Source organism: Pelobates fuscus, chromosome 3, assembly GCF_036172605.1.
Source record: "Pelobates fuscus isolate aPelFus1 chromosome 3, aPelFus1.pri, whole genome shotgun sequence".
NCBI classification, from domain to species: Eukaryota; Metazoa; Chordata; class Amphibia; order Anura; family Pelobatidae; genus Pelobates; species Pelobates fuscus.
In genome coordinates, this window is record NC_086319.1 from 212,658,802 (window position 1) to 212,677,859 (window position 19,058).

The following is a 19,058-nucleotide window of genomic DNA, read 5'->3' on the forward strand; positions in this document are numbered from 1 at the left end:
CTTACTAGGCAGATCTATGCTTACTCTACAAGGTATTACTCAATGGACATCCCTTACCAATCATTAGAACTATGACCTGGAGCAGGCTATAGGCAACCTTGGGCACGTCCCATGTTGTGGGCTATGTCTCCCTTTTATTATCTTAGTCATAATGCTGGAAAAGCATCACAGTTGATGTAGTTCATAAGTGTAACGGTTGCGTGCCTCTCATTTGAACAATTTCTTGAAATTGTCCATGGGCAATAATCATGTGGATTAGTCAATCCCTTATCTTAATAACTATTTAAGAGTAATTATCTGAATATATTAGAAATCCTATATGTAGAATAGAAACAAAAAGTTGAGAAATCCTAATAGGTTTGAAATCAATCTCCATTGTTTTAGGTTCAATAATAATCACTCACCTTCTCAAGACTATTAGAAGGTAATGGTTCGGCCAACTTTTCATCTCCTAGTCCTGAGTCATCAGCATCCATAAGGTTGTCTATAGGGACATCCTGCTTTGGTTTTGTAAAAATAAATTCACTTTCACTTGAATCCCAAGCCACACACACATTATATGGATATGGATAAGACAAAGTTCCATTGTTATATTGAGAAAGCATTCTAGGGTCCACCTGAGAATAAAGATTGGTACTGAGAGATCCAAAGACTGGAGGGGATTTTGATTGCTTACATTTGGATATGATAAGCAACATAATAGTTATAATGAATAAGAATGAAATCAGTGTTAAAGCAATTACTAAATACATTTGCAAGTTGGGTAGAGAGTATTCATCATTGAGTTGACTAGTGAATTTGGGAGCCACTTGTTGGAAAGAATCTGCAATAATAACACTTAGAGTTGCTGTTACTGTCATTGAGGGGGCGCCATTGTCCTTCACCATAACTACCAGCTTATATTTAAGAACATCTTTTTGATCAAAGACACGTGATGTCCTTATTTCTCCTGTGTGCTGGTTAATACTGAAGGGAGAAGGCTCTGATCCTTGCATGAAATGATAAGAGAGCCAAGAATTATGTCCTGAGTCAGCATCCACCGCAACAACCTTAGTTATTAAAGAACCTTCCATAGAGGAAAAGGGAACCAACTCAAACAAAGCAGTGCCATCATTTTCTGGTGATGGATACAAGATCTTTGGTGAATTATCATTCTGATCTACTATGTGTATAATTAATGTCGTATTACTACTGAGCGATGGGGATCCATTGTCTTTAGCAGTTAATTGGATTTGAAACTCCTTGTGCTGCTCATAATCAAATGATCGCTGAGCATAGAGAACTCCAGTCTCTATATTAATGGATAGATACGAAGACACTGGGATATCTTCCATATTTGTGCTTGAAATTGAATAAATAATTTTGGCATTCTCTTCAATGTCAGAATCTAAAGCGTGTATACTGTAAATAGAGGTTCCTGGTAAATTGTTTTCTGGTACATATGCAACATAAGTAGACTTTGTAAATACTGGAGGATTGTCATTAATATCTGATATATCCAATCTGATTGTTCTTCTAGTGGAAAGTGGAGGAGATCCCCTATCAGAAGCCTGTACTGTGATATTATAACATGATTCATTCTCCCTGTCCATGGCTTTAGTTGTAACAATTTTGTAATATTTATTAGATGACAATATTAACTGAAAAGGAAGTTTCTCAGTGATAAGGAATTCAACTTCTCCATTTTCTCCTGAATCTTTATCATGAACTATAACGAGTGCTATAAGTGCTCCTGGTGGGGAATCCTCAGGAATAGGAGAAGATAATGAGGAAATTGATATCTCTGGCGCATTATCATTTTCATCTATAATTTGTATTAAGACCTTAGAATGGGCCACAAGCCCTCCACCATCCTTAGCTTGTATAGATAATTCATAATTTTGTACTTCTTCAAAGTCCAATTTTCCGTTCGTTTTAATTTCTCCACTTGTAGCATTTATTTTAAACATAGCAGTAGAAATGTGATTGTCAGATGTTTTTCTAAAAGAATATGTGATATGTGCATTAGGACCTTCATCTTGATCAGTTGCAGTGACATGAATCAGGGTAAAGTTAACTGGAATATTTTCACTTATACTCACTTTATAGACTTCCTGAGAAAATACAGGGAAATTATCATTGATATCAGCAATTACAATTTTTAAAAGAACACTACAAGATCTAATGGGATTTCCTCCATCCAGTGCTGTTAGAATTAATTCATGAATACTTTGTGTCTCCCGATCTAAAGGTTTTTCTAAAACAAGTTCTGGAGTTTTGCTGCCATCAGTGCTGGTCTTTTCACTCAGTGTAAAATGCTGATTATCACTGAGCTTGTATGTCTGAATAGAATTAATCCCAATATCTGGATCTTCAGCATTTTGTAAAATAAAATGTGTTCCTGGTGAAGTAAATTCAATAATTTCTAAATATATGCTTTCATGATAAAATGTTGGAGAATTATCATTTATATCCTGAATTTCAATGGTGACAGGAACAACCTTTAAAGGATTTTCAACCACTGCATCAAACCTTAGTAAGCAGGGAGCAGCTCTTCCACACAGTGACTCTCTATCAATTCTGTTTTTAATGCATAAATTCCCATTTTGTAAATTTACTAAAAAATATTTCTCAGAAACATGAGAAACAATCTGAAGTTTTCTAAATGAGAGCTGCTTAATATCTAATCCAAGATCTTTAGCAATATTAGCTATAACAGAGTTTTTTCTCATTTCTTCATCAATGGAATAATGAAGCTGGGCAGATACTGAATGACAAAGCCATGAAAATAAGAAGGAAAATATTACTTGCCATCTAATTCCTTTGTTTTTCTCTGAATCTTGTGTTTTCATCTCTGCTTTTTTCAAAGTGATTCCTTTATTGTAATTACTTGTATTCCAAATCAGTTCTGAATCCACCTCTTTAGAAGAATAAAGCCAGATCTTCTGTGCTTTGTTTGTGAGAGAATCCAAAAATGGCTGTGTTTCTTCTTGCAGATCTGCAGTGTGTGTTAGTGATGGAAATATCAGTGGATCTCCAGCTCTGTATTCTTCTCCTTATTGGTCAAACAGCGGCGCTCAGAGGTATAAATGTGGAATTGCATGACTAAGAGTTTGTCTGTGTAACTAGACTTAATTTTCATATATTTTATCAGCATAATTCAGTTTGTGCTCAGTTTAAAAGATGTGCAATATAATTGCTGGCTTTGTATGTAAACGAACCACAACTATGTATTAAATGACAAGTATAATGGAATTTTCTACCTTATTCATGCAAGAAAAATATAATAAAAAATGTGCTTCATAATTTTCACAAATGTCTAATTATTATAAATGATCGTATACCTTCATCTAGAGGAGTATATAATTTATAAAAAAAATGCATATTCATTTCAGTTTACATTATTTCTGTTATAAATGCTCATTCTTTAGTAATACCAATATTGATATACATGTAAATCAATAATGTAGCACAAACTAGTTCTCCTCCGCCGACAGATGTCAGAGGTGAGGAGCAAGGGCGGTGCTGAGCTAGCACCGAAGGACATCGATGTTGGACCCAGGTAAGTGACTGAAGGTGTTATTAACCCCTTCAGTGACGCAGGAGGGGGTCCTGACAGAGAGGGAAACTATAGTGCCAAGAAAACAAATTTATTTTCCTGGCAGTTTAGTTTCCCTTTAACTGAAACAACGTGACAAACACAGAAGAAACTATCGACCACTAAACAATATAGAAATGGAATGCGAAGACATAACAAATCTGTCTCTAGATAACATTATCAGTTATTTTACTTTGTACCTAGATACTGAGTTGGGTAGTGATATTTGACTGTTTTGTCAACTTCTCTTAAAATTCACATCTAATGCCATTGTGGGTCTTTATATGATCCAACTTGAGAAGTTGTTAGTAGAAAGTTTCTGTATAACATTAATAATCACAAATGGTTCTTTTAAGCATGTTCCCAATCCCAACACATCTAATTATACATCGAAAGAAGACAGAGGGCACATATGTTATAGTCTGGAAAGCAGGCCAGCTTCAAATTTGTTTCTTAGTCAGTAACCAGTTTCACTAAATATAAAGTAATATATATATATATATATAGATATATATATCTATATCCTGACGATCCTGACAAAAGTTCCTTAGAGAACTGAAACGTTGATCTTCTGTGGCAGATCCCTGAATAAAAAGCTAAGTTTTTTCACAATATTTTCGAAGTCCTTGGAGTGCTATCATTACTTTATTTATATATATAAATAAAGTAATATTCTATATATATATCTATATTCTATATATATATCTATATTGGAATAGAAAACAGGCCTGCCAAGCAAACAGGTTAGTAGTAAATCAGAAACTACGTTCAAAAAAATTAAAATGTCTCTTCATTTAGTGTCGAACCTAAAACTATTCAAATATGGGTATTGTATAACTTACAATAGATTGGACTGCACATTCACAAAATGGATATCATACAAAAAATAAATAAATAAAGAAGTTCATTTAGTAAAGAAGTAATGATGGAACAAATTCCCCTCAATATATGAATACTAATATACTCAAAGTACATCTCTGGATTCTATAAAATCCCTGTGATGTTACAAATGAACATGTATTTCAGACCTCATAGTTAGATCTGCATGATACTTTAAACATAGGGCAGACATTTAGATGGTCAGGTCCCTGGACTATATTTCCATTTTGTCTGAATTGACTCCTATATTAGACTTGTGCATTTTTTTTCAACTGAATTTTAATTTGTCTGAATTTTGGGTTATCTGTGGGCCCTCCGAAATACTGTAACTCAGAATAGTCATAGGATGAAACAGATGATGGACGGGCCAATTCAGTTGTTTGTAATTCCGTGTTCTGTTCATGGCACCAAAACAATCATGCTTAATGTTTAGGGGACAGCTACCAAATTAGGTAAAGAAATAAACAAGGAATCACCTGGACCAAAAACTTAAAATTGGCAACCGAATGCTCAAAAGTGAGCAAACACTCAAGAAATATCAGAATATTGACCGAATTGTAACGGATTTTGAATGGACTGCATCAAAAATTCAGTAAATATAGAACCGATATATATATATTTTATAATATATTTGTCAGTACACTGATAGGAGCATTTTCGCACTCTTCATCTGAATCATTTTGTCTGAATCATTTTCCTGAGTAGTTTGCATGGGTGATATTCAGTTGGACCTGAACTGCCACATCAAAAAGAATTGTTCACATTTTCCCACTATGCACAAATCTATCCTATTTAGCCTAATAGCAATATGTATAAACAGATGTTGCAACCAATTATCTCACTCCAACTGTTTTCTTTGGGTTATTGATTAGACCCCATATATCCAGTAAGTTTTTGGGGGATATTTAGTGAAGAAGTTGACAGTAAGTCCATTCATTAAAAATAATATAAAAGAAAACACAGAATTAATAGCTTCTGCCTTATGAAAAGCTTAGTCATTTGCAAAAAAAAAAATTGTCTGATGTAAAAAATAAAAAGTAAAAGAACATTTTATGATTTTAAAAGATAATAAAGCATTATAGTAAAATTTAAGTAATTGTTACATTACTGGTTGTAAAGTGAAACAATGACAAACGAAAAGCATTTCATGCTTTAAGATTTCCATGATCATCCCCAATTTTGAATAGCACATGTTATACACCTTTGCTTTGGAAGGAACCCTTAGCAGCTGCAATTAGGGCATTGATGGATAGTAAAGGACTGCTATTTCCACATCTTGTGACCAAGATATCATTGTAATGGTTACATTGCCTCTTAACTCCATCTTAATTCTTTACAATGCACTATCTGAATATGGTATCATAATAAATCCCCTGAAAACTCAACTTTAGGCATTAATATCCTTTTTTGAAAAGATCTTTCAAAATCTGTTTAATGCTTTGATTGAAGGCATGACTATATTCTGTACCATGATGTTTGTTTATATAAGAAAATTGACAGTTTAGCCACAATAAACCTTTCCTAATTTTGGTTCAAAGTAAAATCATATCTATACATATGAAAGTTTTAAATGTCTTGACTAGGATGTTGTGCATCTATAAAATGTATCCCTCCCTAAACTCATATACATTTTGGACTGCTGCACTACATTTCTCTAACGTATTCCTCCGAATACTTAAAAAGGTAAACACTTAATTTGTAAGCCTCTTGGCTCTTGCTAGGCTGTTCTATTCTTAGTCTACAAGGTATTACTCAATGGAGATTCCTTACCAATTATTAGAACTATGATCTGGACCAGGCCATAGGCAACCTTTGGCACGCCACATTTTGTGGACTATGTCTCCCTTTTATGATCTTAGTCATAATGCTCGCAAAGCATCACGGGAGAGGTTACCTGCCTCTGATCTTGACAATTTCATGAAATTTTCCCTGGGCACTAACCATGTAGATTAGTCAATTACTCATCTTATGTATTTAAGAGAATGTATGTAGAATATAAACAACAGGTTGAAAAAAAACCTGATAGGTATGATATCAATCTCCATTGTTTTAGGTCCAATAATAATCACTCACCTTCTCAAGACTATTAGAAGGTAATGGCTCGGTCAATTTTTCATTTCCTAGTCCAGAGTCATCAGCGTCAATAAGGTTATCTGTAGGGACATCCTGCTTTGCTTTTGTAAAAGTAAATTCACTTTCACTTGAATCCCAAGCCACACACACATTATATGGATATGGATAAGGTAAAGTCCCATTGTCATATTGAGAAATCATTCTAGGGTCAACTTGAGAATAAAGATTGGTACTGAGAGATCCAAAGGCTGGAGGTGATTTTGATTGCTTACATTTGGATATTATAAGCAACATAATAGTTATAATAAATAAAAATGAAATCAGAGCTAAAGCTATTACTAAATACATTTGTAAGTTAGGTGGAGAGTCTTCATCATTGAGTTGATTAGTGAATTTGGGAACCACCTGTTGGAAAGAATCTGCAATAATTATACTTAAGGTTGTTGTTGCTGTCAGAGAGGGGACACCATTGTCTTTCACCAAAACCACCAGCTTATATTTCAAAATATCTTTATGTTCAAAGACATGTGATGTTCTTATTTCTCCTGTTTTTCGATTTATGTTGAAGGGAGAAGGTTCTGACATTTGCAAATTATAAGAGAGCCAAGCATTATGTCCTGAGTCAGCATCTACTGCCACCACCTTTGTTATTAAAGAGCCTTTTCTAGAGGCAAAGGGAACCAACTCAAATAAAGCAGTGCCATCATTTTCTGGTGATGGATACAAGATCATTGGTGAATTATCATTCTGATCAACTATGTGTATACTTAATGTTGTATTACTACTCAGAGATGGGGATCCATTGTCTTTAGCAGTTAATTGGATTTGAAACTCCTTGTGCTGCTCATAATCAAATGATCGTTGAGCATAGAGAATTCCAGTCTCTATATTAATGGATAGATAAGAGGACACTGGGATATCTTCTGTATTTGTGCTTGAAATTGAATAAATAATTTTGGAATTCTCTTCAATGTCAAAATCTAAAGCATGTATACTGTAAATAGAGGTTCCTGGTAAATTGTTTTCTGGAACATAAACAACATAAGCAGACTTTGCGAATACCGGAGGATTGTCATTAATATCTGATATATCCAACCTGATAGTTTTTGTAGTGGAAAGTGGAGGAGATCCCCTATCTGAAGCCTGAACTGTGATATTATAAAATGATTCTTTCTCTCTGTCCATGGCTTTAGTTGTAACAATTTTGTAATATTTGGTAGATGACAATATTAACTGAAAAGGAAGTTTCTCAGTGATAAAGCATTCAACTTCTCCATTTTCTCTTGAATCTTTATCATGGACTATAATGAGTGCTATAAGTGCTCCTGGTGGGGAATCCTCAGATATAGAAGAAGATAATGAGGAAATGGATATCTCTGGGGCATTATCATTTTCATCTATTATTTCTATTAAGACCTTAGTACGGGCCACAAACCCCCCGCCATCCTTAGCTTGTACAGACAATTCATAATTTTGTACTTCTTCAAAGTCCAATTTTCTATTTGTTTTTATTTCTCCACTTGTAGCATTAATATTAAACATAGCAGTAGAAATGTCATTATCAGATGTTTTTCTAAAAGAATATGTGATATGTGCATTAGGACCTTCATCTTGATCAGTTGCAGTAACATGGAGCAGTGTTGTGTTGATTGGAGCATTTTCATTTATGCTTACTTTATATATTTCCTGGGTAAATATTGGAAAATTATCATTGGCATCAGTAATTATAAGCTTGATGAGAGCAGTTCCAGATCTAATAGGATTTCCTCCATCCAGTGCTGTTAGAATTAATTCATGAATGTTTTGTGTCTCCCGATCTAAAGGTTTCACTAAAACAAGTTCTGGAATTTTGCTGCCATCAATGCTGGTCATTTCACTCAGTGTAAAATGCTGATTATCACTGAGCTTGTATGTTTGAACAGAATTAATCCCAATATCTGGATCTTCTGCATTTTGTAAAATAAAATGTGTTCCTGGTGAAGTAAATTCAATAATTTCTAAAGCAATAGTTTCATGATAAAATTGTGGAGAATTATCATTAATATCCTGAATTTCAATGGTGACAGGAACAACCTTTAAAGGGTTTTCAACCACTGCATCAAAGGTTAGTAAGCAGGGAGCTGCTCTTCCACACAGTGACTCTCTATCAATTCTGTTTTTAATGCATAAATTCCCATTTTGTAAATTCACTAAAAAATATTTTTCAGACACATGAGAAACAATGCAAAATTTTCTAAATGAGAGCTGCTTAATATCTAATTCAAGATCGTTTGCAATATTAGCTATAATGGAGTCCTTTCTCATTTCTTCAGCAATGGAATAATGAAGCTGGGCAGATACTGAATGACAAAGCCATGAAAATAAGAAGGAAAATATTACTTGCCATCTGATTCCTTTGTTTTTCCATGAATCTTGTGTTTTCATCTCTGCTTTTCTCAAAGTGATTATTTTATTGTAAGTTACTTGTATTCCAAATTAGTGTTGAATCCACCTCTGTAGAAGAATACATCCAGATCTTCTGTGCTGTTTGTGAGAGAATCCAAAAATGGCTGTGTTTCTTCTTGCAGATCTGCAGTGTGTGTTAGTGATGGAAATATCAGTGGATCTCCAGCTCTGTATTCTTCTCCTTATTGGTTAAACAGCGGCGCTCAGAGGTATAAATGTGGAATTGCATGACCAAGACTTTTTCTGTGTAACTAGACTTAATTTTTGTATATTTTCTCAATATAATTAAGTTATAAATGCTATATTGATATACTTGTATTCAGTAATGTAGCACATGCTATAAAGTTAAACATTACAACGTGACAAACACAGAAGAAACTATCGACCACTAAACAATATATTAGTAAAAATGGGAAAAATGACAGTTCTGTCTCTAGATAACATATCAAAATGATCAGTTTTTTTACTTTGTACTTAGATACTGAGCTACGTATTGATATTCAACTGTTTTGTAAAATTATTTTCATATTCACATGTAATGCCCTTGTGGCTTTTTATATGATCCAAATTAATGCATTGTCAGTAGAAATTTTACATATCAAATCTTAATAATCACAAATGGTTCTTTTAAGCATGTTCTCAATCCCAACACATCTAATTATGCATCAAAAGAAGGTGGAGGAGTCAGATGTTATAATCTGGAAAGCAAGCGAGCTTCAAGATTTTTTCTTAGTCAGTAACCAGTTTCACTAAATATAAAGTAATATATATATATATATATTATAAAGTAGATATGTATTGGAATATATATATAAATAGATAACAGACCTTCCAAACAAAAAGGTCAGCAGTAAATCAGGAACTATGGTCAGAAAAGTGAAAAGCTAAGAAGGTTGCCGATATGTAAATGATTTGTAAAGATTGTCTAACATATTGAAGGGGAAGTACTGTAACCACTGCAGCTCATTGTAGCAGTGCTAGTAATGATAAAGTGATTTTAGCGATTTGACAAAAACCTCCCAGCACATTAAAGAGGAATTGTCATTTATGATGTGTGTTTTTTTTTCATGAGAAGCTCTATTTTCCTTTAAATTGATATTAAAGATTTAGCAAGTAACATCATAATCCAGTTTAGACAAATATTGCAAATAAAGATAAGAAAAATGAAAACATTGTTTAACTTCTTGTGTTCTGTGTATACTCTCTCCATGCTGACTGCCAGATGCGAATGACAGAGCTTATAACAATGATTGACAGGGAGCTAAGATGGGGGTGCCCAGTTGCAGGATAAAGAGGTGTGGCTTTCCACATTCAATCTGATTTTTCACACCTCACAAATATATAAGTTATTATTATTATCGCCATTTATATAGCGCCAACAGATTCCGTAGCGCTTTACAATATTATGAGAGGGGGATTTAACTATAAATAGGACAATTACAAATAAACTTACAGGAACAATAGGTTGAAGAGGACCCTGCTCGATCGAGCTTACATTCTATAGGTGGTGGGGTGTAAAACACATAAGGACAGGAGTGTTCAATATAAGGATAGGTAAACATAATATTAAAAATCTTGGGAAGTAACATTTCTCCTTTTAGTCCACTCTTCTATCGCACACATACTGCAGACATTAACTTCAATATCAGCCACTGAAATTTAGACAGCAATAACGGGTGAAAAATACAATGCAAAGTCAATAGACATAAATTGAATATATGTGCAGGAGATTAAACTACCTGATAAACTTGTTCTGTCATCATCTTAGTAGTACTGTTGAGTAGAGGAAGACATCTTGAAAACTATTCAAATATGGGTGTTTTATAACTTACAAAAGATTGGACTGCACAGTTATAAAATGGATATCACACAAAACAAATAAATAAAATAAAGAAGTTAATTTAGTAAAGATGTAATGACTGAACAAATTCCCCTCAATACATGAATAGTAATATACTCACATTACAAGAATGTACATCTCTGGTTTCTATAAAATCCATATGATGTTACAAAAGAACATCTGTTTCAGACCTTATATTTAGATTTGCATGATACCTTTAACATAGGGCATATGCTTAAATGGTCAGGTCCCTGGACTATTGATACATTTTGTGTGAATCGACTCCTATATTAGACTTGTGCATTTTGTTTTTCAGATGAATTGTAATTTGTTTGAATTTTGGGTTATCTGTGAATAGTCTGAAATTTTGTAACCGAGAATAGCCACAAGATGAAACAGATGATGGTGTGGCCAATTCAGCTGTTTGTGATTTGGTGTACTGCCCATGGCACCAAAACAATCACAATACATTTTTTAGGGGACAGCTACCAAATCAAGTAAAGAAAAAAAATCAAGAATCAGCTGGACCAAAAGCTTAAATTTCACAACAGAATGCTCAAAAGTACGTAAACACACACACAAAAAAAAAAAAAAAAATCTGAATATTGACCGAATATGAACCTATTTTGAATGGTAACATTTAGTAAATATAGAACAGATATATATATATATATATATATATAATTTTATTTTTTTAAATATATATTTGGCAGTACACTTATAGGTGCATTTTCACACTCTTCGTCTGAATCATTTTGTCAGAATCCTTTCCCTGAGTAGTTTGCATGGATGATATTCAGTTTGAGCTGAACTGTCACATAAAAAAAATTGTTGAATTTTCCCTCCATGCACAATTCTATCCTATTTTACCTCAGCCTAATAGCAATGCTGGATGTTGCTACCAATTGTGTCCTTCCAACTGTTTTCTTTGGGTTATTGATCAGATCCCATATATCAAGAAAGGATTTTGGGGATATTTAGTTAAGAAGTTGACAATAAGTCCATTTTGTTAAACAAAATATAAGAAAACACAGACATAATAGGTTCTGCCCTATGAAAAGATGCGTAAGTGCTAAAAAAAAAAAGAACATTTTATGATTTTGAAAGATAAAAAAGCATTAAAGTAAAAAAAAATAATTGTTACATTATTGGTTGCAAAGTGAATCAATGACAAATGAAAAGCAGGAGGGCGGGGCCGGGCCGCCGGGCCGACTGGACGCCATCCGCATGGGCTCCAGCGCTAAACCCCAAAAAAGAGGCACAAAAAACAGTCCCAGCCAGCCTAATTTTGCAAACCTTGACACTACTCAACGGAAACCGGCCCCAGCTCAGTCCTGTTGCCGGCAAGAAGCTCATCACCAGCCGGGCAAGCAGAGTTGGCCATGCACGGTCTACACGTGGCCACACAAATGAGAGCCGACAGCCACTACACGCGGCATGGCCCCGCAGAGAAGCACTGCCTAGAGACACCCGAGCGGGAGACCGGCACGACCGCAGCATCACACAGTGAGTTAACCCTCGGCCCGGGGCACGGCCCCGCTCCCCCCCCTCTGGGCCGGCTGGGGTTATCCCGGCCACATGGCGGAGGCCCATACCGTGCCGGGAGTTCCCGCGCGGGCCATGCGCTGAAAGCCTACACTGGCAGAAGCTGTATGACACACAGCAAGCCAGCAGATGTCGGCACAGACACGGAGGGGAAGGAGAACCTCCAAGGGGAGACATCCTGCTCCTGAACAGGCAGAGGCTGCCTAAAAAATTACCCACTAAAAGCGTGAAGATAGCCTCCCCAAAAGATGGCAGATCAGGCACTGACTCGAGGAAACGCACCAGTATTTACCCAGAGTCGCCCTACCATAACTCAACACGCCTGGTGGGTCTCAGCAGAACTTACTAAGGAGGACCGGCATGGACAGCTCGAGCAGACCCAAACGGTACCGAGCGCTGAGCGGAATCTCCGCACTGCCCACACGCCGACCGGAGCAGTGAGTACCCCATCTCTGTGCCAATGTCCCCGCTGCCGTGAGCCCTGTGAGGCGGGAGTGCGCGGACCTACCGGCGGACCGGTGGCCGTGGGGACTGTGTACCAGCTTTAAGAGTGAGGCAGGCAGTGGGAGAGACATGGGGATGCTCGCTCTATAGGGCACAAAGTGATGCTGTGAAGGTGCAAGGGACGGGAGGACCACGGACTTTGTGGTGGGGTCTAGTGGACACTCGCTGCCCCTGAGTGCCCACGGCACCGCGGAGGGCCCAGCTGTTGGGCGGGGGCCGGTGTGGGGAGAACGGGTGGCGGCTCGGGGTCCCAAGGACTGTACTGCAGCGGAGACCTGGCAGTCTAGTGGAGTGAGGCCTCCACTAGACTGCCATACACCCGCCACACAAGTTACTATCTGCCAAGCTCATATATTGTTGATATTTTTAGCACTGTCTCTTATTCTTTCCGCATTCATTAATAGTGCATCCCGGTGCCATAATTATCTTTCCTGGGTTCCGATACAAAACAGTTATGACCCATGCTGCACTAGTGTTTTTTTGTTGTTTTTTTTTTTATATTATAGGAAAGCCATTTGTTTTCCGAGAATTACGCACAGATTAAGTCTGTTGCACGATAGCCTGTAAAAGTCGCTTATTACTGCATACCTGATAGCCAGATAGCTTCTTTATGTGTTCATCCGCAGCGGCCTACAAACAAATGTGCTCCTTTGGTTAAAAGTTGGAATGCAAGAGATCAATATAAATATGCAGGCCCTCCCTGAATGCAGGGAATAGTACTTAAATCTCTACACTCATAAATGTTCATATATTGCATATGTTCTCTTTTATTTTATGCAGATCTTTGTTAGGTAGCTTAGCCACCACCAGACGATACGTACATGCAAGGGCCGCGCTGAGCATTGGCAATACGCTCGACAGATATGGAAGATCGCAAAGCGCCAGTAATTTGTTCACGTTACCATTGCATGGTTATGCAACCTATCTGTAAGATATCATAAAACTAGGAGTCATGCAGGGCGACAAATCGTTCACGATTCTTGTCTATTTTAATCTGTTTATGTGTACTAAGTTTCTACCCATTTTTGATCACCTGATGCTGGCTCTTTATTGTTATGTTAGTTTAACACGCTATACAACAGGCAACAGCAACCTAAAAATATAAATGCACTGTACGCTGCTCGTTGTTGCTCCGGCATTAAAACACAGGTTGAGTCTGTGCAATGCATTAGGCCGACACTGATTAACCGCAACAGCTATACAGGTCACTCGCGTTATTTTCAACCTACAGAGGGAACAATGTCATGGCAAGAAGGATGACAAAAAGCACACCTGAATATGTCATTATCTTAAATGTTGTAAAACAATTGATATGATTGATGAGCCTCTGCGCAGGCAACAATTAGTATATCCATTCATGCAGTGATAACCAGGCCTCTGCGCAGGCACTAACCCGCTTTAACAATAACATGTTTGCACTGGAATATGTTATGAAACCAATAAACATATTTAAAACAAATGAAAAGCATTTCAAGCTTCAAGATTTTCATGATTATTCCCAATTTTAAATAGCACAAGGTAAGCGTGTCATGTTATACACCTTTGCTTTGGAACCCTTAACAGCTGTAATTAGAGCATTGATGGATAGTAAAGGAATGTGATTGCCACATCTAGGAGACCAGGATATTATTGTAATGGTTACATTGATTCTCAACTCCATCCAAAGTCTTTACAAGGCACTACCTGAATATGGCGCAATATCTTATCACAAAATAAATCACCTTACAACTCAAAATTTAAGCATTAATATCCTTTTTGGAAAAGATCTTTTAAAATATGTTTAATACTTTGATTGAACGCATAATTATAACCCTTATCTTGATATTTGTTTATATAAGAAAGTTAATAGCCACAATCTTGCCAACCTTTTGCCATATTGAAGCCTCTTGGCTTTTACTAGGCAGATCCATTCTTACTCTACAAGATATTACTAAATGGAGATTCCTTACCAATCGTTAGAACTATGATCTCGACCAGGGTATAGGCAACCTTTGTCAACCCACTTGTTATGGACTATGTCTCCCTTTTACCATCTTAGTCATAATGCTGGCAAAGCATCACAGGAGATGTAGTTCATAAGATCTTAAGTGTCAAAGGTTGCCTGCCTCTGATCTTAACAATCTATACATTTTCCATAGGCACTAATCATGTAGATTTGTCAATTCCTTACCTTATGTATTTAAGTTATCTGACTATATTAGAAATATTATATGTAGAATATAAACAACAGGTTGAGAAATTCTTATAGGTATAATATCAATCTCTATTGCATTAGGTCCAATAATAATCACTCACCTTCTCAAGACTATTAGAAGGTAATGGCTCGGTCAATTTTTCATTTCCTAGTCCAGAGTCATCAGCGTCAATAAGGTTATCTGTAGGGACATCCTGCTTTGGTTTTGTAAAAGTAAATTCACTTTCACTTGAATCCCAAGCCACACACACATTATATGGATATGGATAAGGCAAAGTTCCATTGTTATACTGAGAAAGCATTCTAGGGTCCACTTGAGAATAAAGATTGGTACTGAAAGATCCAAAGGCTGGAGGGGATTTTGATTGCTTACATTTGGATATTATAAGCAACATAATAGTTATAATAAATAAAAATGAAATCAGTGCTAAAGCAATTACTAAATACATTTGTAAATTAGGTGGAGAGTCTTCTTCATTGAATTTACTAGTAAATTTGGGAGCCACTTGTAGGAAAGAATCTGCAATTATAAAACTTAGAGTTGCTGTTGCTGTCAGTGAGGGGACTCCATTGTCTTTCACCATAACTACCAGCTTATATTTAAAAACATCTTTCTGTTCAAAGACACGTGATGTCCTTATTTCTCCAGTGTGCTGGTTAATACTGAAGGGAGAAGGTTCTGATACTTGCATGAAATGATAAGAGAGCCAAGCATTATGTCCTGAGTCAGCATCCACTGCAACCACCTTAGTTATTAAAGAACCTTCCATAGAGGAAAAGGGAACCAACTCAAACAAAGCAGTGCCATCATTTTCTGTTGATGGGTACAAAATTCTAGGTGAATTGTCATTTTGATCTATGATGTGAATAACTAATGTTGTATTACTACTCAGAGATGGGGATCCATTGTCTTTAGCAGTTAATTGGATTTGAAACTCCTTGTGCTGCTCATAATCAAATGATCGCTGAGCATAGAGAATTCCAGTCTCTATATTAATGGATAGATAAGAGGACACCGGGATATCTTCCATATTTGTGCTTGAAATTGAATAAATAATTTTGGCATTCTCTTCAATGTCAAAATCTAGAGCATGTATACTGTAAATAGAGGTTCCTGGTAAATTGTTTTCTGGTACATATGCAACATAAGTAGACTTTGTAAATACTGGAGGATTGTCATTAATGTCTGATATATCCAATTTGATTGTTTTTGTAGTGGAAAGTGGAGGAGATCCCCTATCAGAAGCCTGTACTGTGATATTATAAAATGATTCTTTCTCTCTGTCCATAGCTTTAGTTGTAACAATTTTGTAATATTTGGTAGATGACAATATTAACTGAAAAGGAAGTTTCTCAGTGATAAAGCATTCAACTTCTCCATTTTCTCCTGAATCTTTATCATGGACTATAATGAGTGCTATAAGTGCTCCTGGTGGGGAATCCTCAGATATAGAAGAAGATAATGAGGAAATGGATATCTCTGGGGCATTATCATTTTCATCTATAATTTCTATTAAGACCTTAGAATGGGCCACAAGCCCACCACCATCCTTAGCTTGTATAGATAGTTCATAATTTTGTACATCTTCAAAGTCCAATCTTCTGCTTGTTTTTATTTCTCCACTTGTAGCATTAATATTAAACATAGCAGTAGAAATGTCATTATCAGATGTTTTTCTAAAGGAATATGTGAGATGTGAATTAGGACCTTCATCTTGATCAGTTGCAGTAACATGGAGCAGTGTTGTGTTGATTGGAGCATTTTCATTTATGCTGACTTTAAATATTTCCTGGGTAAATATTGGAAAATTATCATTGGCATCAGTAATTATAAGCTTGATGAGAGCAGTTCCAGATTTAATAGGATTTCCTCCATCCAGTGCTGTTAGAATTAACTCATGAATGCTTTGTGTCTCCCGATCTAAATTTTTCTCTAAAACAAGTTCTGGAGTTTTGCTGCCATCAGTGCTGGTCTTTTCACTCAGTGTAAAATGCTGATTATCACTGAGCTTGTATGTCTGGATAGAATTAATCCCAATATCTGGATCGTCAGCATTTTGTAAAATAAAATGTGTTCCTGGTGAAGTAAATTCAATAATTTCTAAAGCAATAGTTTCACGATAAAATTTTGGATAATTATCATTAATATCCTTAATTTCAATGGTGACAGGAACAACCTTTAAAGGATTTTCAACCACTGCATCAAACCTTAGTAAGCAGGGAGCTGCTCTACCACACAATGACTCTCTATCAATTCTGTTTTTAATGCATAAATTCCCATTTTGTAAATTTACTAAAAAATATTTCTCAGAAATATGAGAAACAATACGAAATTTTCTAAGTGAGAGCTGCTTAATATCTAATCCAAGGTCTTTTGCAATATTTCCTATAACAGAATCTTTTCTCATTTCTTCATCTATGGAATAATGAAGCTGGGCAGATACTGAATGACAAAGCCATGAAAATAAGAAGGAAAATATTACTTGCCATCTGATTCCTTTGTTTTTCCATGAATCTTGTGTTTTCATCTCTGTTTTTTTCAAAGTGATTCCTTTATTGTTATCTGTAATCCAAATCAGTGCTGAATCCACCTCCTTGGAAGAATATAACCAGATTTTCTGTGCTCTGTTTGTGAGAGAATCCAAAAATGGTTGTGTTTCTTCTTGCAGATCTGCAGTGTGTGTTAGTGATAGAAATATCAGTGGATCTCCAACTCTGTATTCTTCTCCTTATTGGTCAAACAGCGGCGCTCAGAGGTATAAATGTGGAATTACATGAGATTTTTTCTGTGTATCTTAAAACTTATTTTTTGTATATTTTATCAACATAATGCAATCTATGCTCGTTTTAAAAGAAGTGCAATTACTGTATTTTTTTTTTATCTAGACCATCACATGTGTAATGGAATGTCCTTCTTTAATCATAATAGAAAATATACTAAAAAGTGTGCTTCATAGTTTTCACAAATGTCTAACTATAACAAACTAATCTTACACCTTTGTCTAGAGGAATATAGAACATTTTTATTAAAAGATGTATTCATCTCAGTTTACATTGTTTTCTATTATAAATGCTTATTCTTTAGTAATGTCAATATTGATATACTTGTAAATCGGTAATGCATCACAAACTATAAACTTAATTGAAGCAATATGACAAACACAGAAGAAACTATAGACCACTAAACAATATATTAATGAAAATGTGAAGACATAACAGTTCTGTCTCTAGATAACATAACATTTTATTTTTACTTTGTATCTAGATACTGAGTTATGTATTGATATTTAACTGTTTTGTTAACTTCTCTTTAAGTTCACATGTAATGCCTTTGTGGGTCTTCCTATGACATAGACTTGAGAAGTTGTCAATAGAAAGTTCATGTATAAAATCCTATACAAATAGGTGGCCGTGGGGACTGTGTACCAGCTTTAAGAGTGAGGCCGGCAGTGGGAGAGACATGGGGGTGCTCGCTCTATAGGGCACAAAGTGATGCTGGGGAGGTGCAAGGGACGGGAGGACCACGGACTTTGTGGTGGGGTCTAGTGGACACTCTCTGCCCCTGAGTGCCCACGGCACCGCGGAGGGCCCAGCTGTTGGGCGGGGGCCGGTGTGGGGAGAACGGGCGGAGGCTCGTGGTCCCAAGGACTGTACTGCAGCGGAGACATGTTAGGCCTCTACTAGACTGCCATACACCCGCCACACAAGTTACTATCTGCCAAGCTCATATATTGTTGATATTTTTAGCACTGTCTCTTATTCTTTCCGCATTCATTAATAGTGCATCCCGGCGCCATAATTCTCTTTCCTAGGTTCCGATACAAAACAGTTATGACCCATGCTGCACTAGTGTTGTTTTTTTTTTTTGTAGTTTTTTTTTTTTTTTATATTATAGGAAAGCCATTTGTTTTCCGAGAATTACGCACAGATTAAGTCTGTTGCACGATAGCCTGTAAAAGTCGCTTAATACTGCATACCTGATAGCCAGATAGCTTTGTTAT

General features: G+C 36.1%; 2 protein-coding genes across 25 annotated transcripts in view; both read right to left on the reverse strand.

The window, feature by feature from the left end:
- The window catches only part of LOC134602746 (protocadherin gamma-A4-like), a 347,761-nt gene that overhangs the window by 165,811 nt on the left and 162,892 nt on the right, over positions 1-19,058 (reverse strand). Inside the window, exon 1 of one of the 24 annotated variants that reach the window (XM_063448036.1) lies at positions 8,909-9,000. The exons of 20 other annotated variants lie outside the window; for them this stretch is intronic. In XM_063448036.1, coding sequence (XP_063304106.1) covers positions 8,909-8,953 — 45 coding nt within the window. In that variant the 5' untranslated portion in view covers positions 8,954-9,000. Of the gene's footprint in view, positions 1-404; positions 2,847-6,529; positions 7,360-8,908; positions 9,001-19,058 lie in introns of those variants that run through there. 3 more of the 24 variants (XM_063448033.1, XM_063448030.1, XM_063448026.1) reach the window with 3 other exon arrangements.
- Positions 15,135-17,682, reverse strand: LOC134603687 (protocadherin gamma-B5-like). Its single transcript, XM_063449867.1, has one exon. The coding sequence runs from the start codon at positions 17,583-17,585 to the stop codon at positions 15,135-15,137; it is 2,451 nt and encodes an 816-aa protein (XP_063305937.1). The 5' UTR covers positions 17,586-17,682.

Coding starts and splice junctions, on each gene's coding strand:
- LOC134603687 (XM_063449867.1), bottom strand. CDS start 17,585: ATGAAAACACAAGATTCATGGAAAAACAAAGGAATCAGATGGCAAGTA.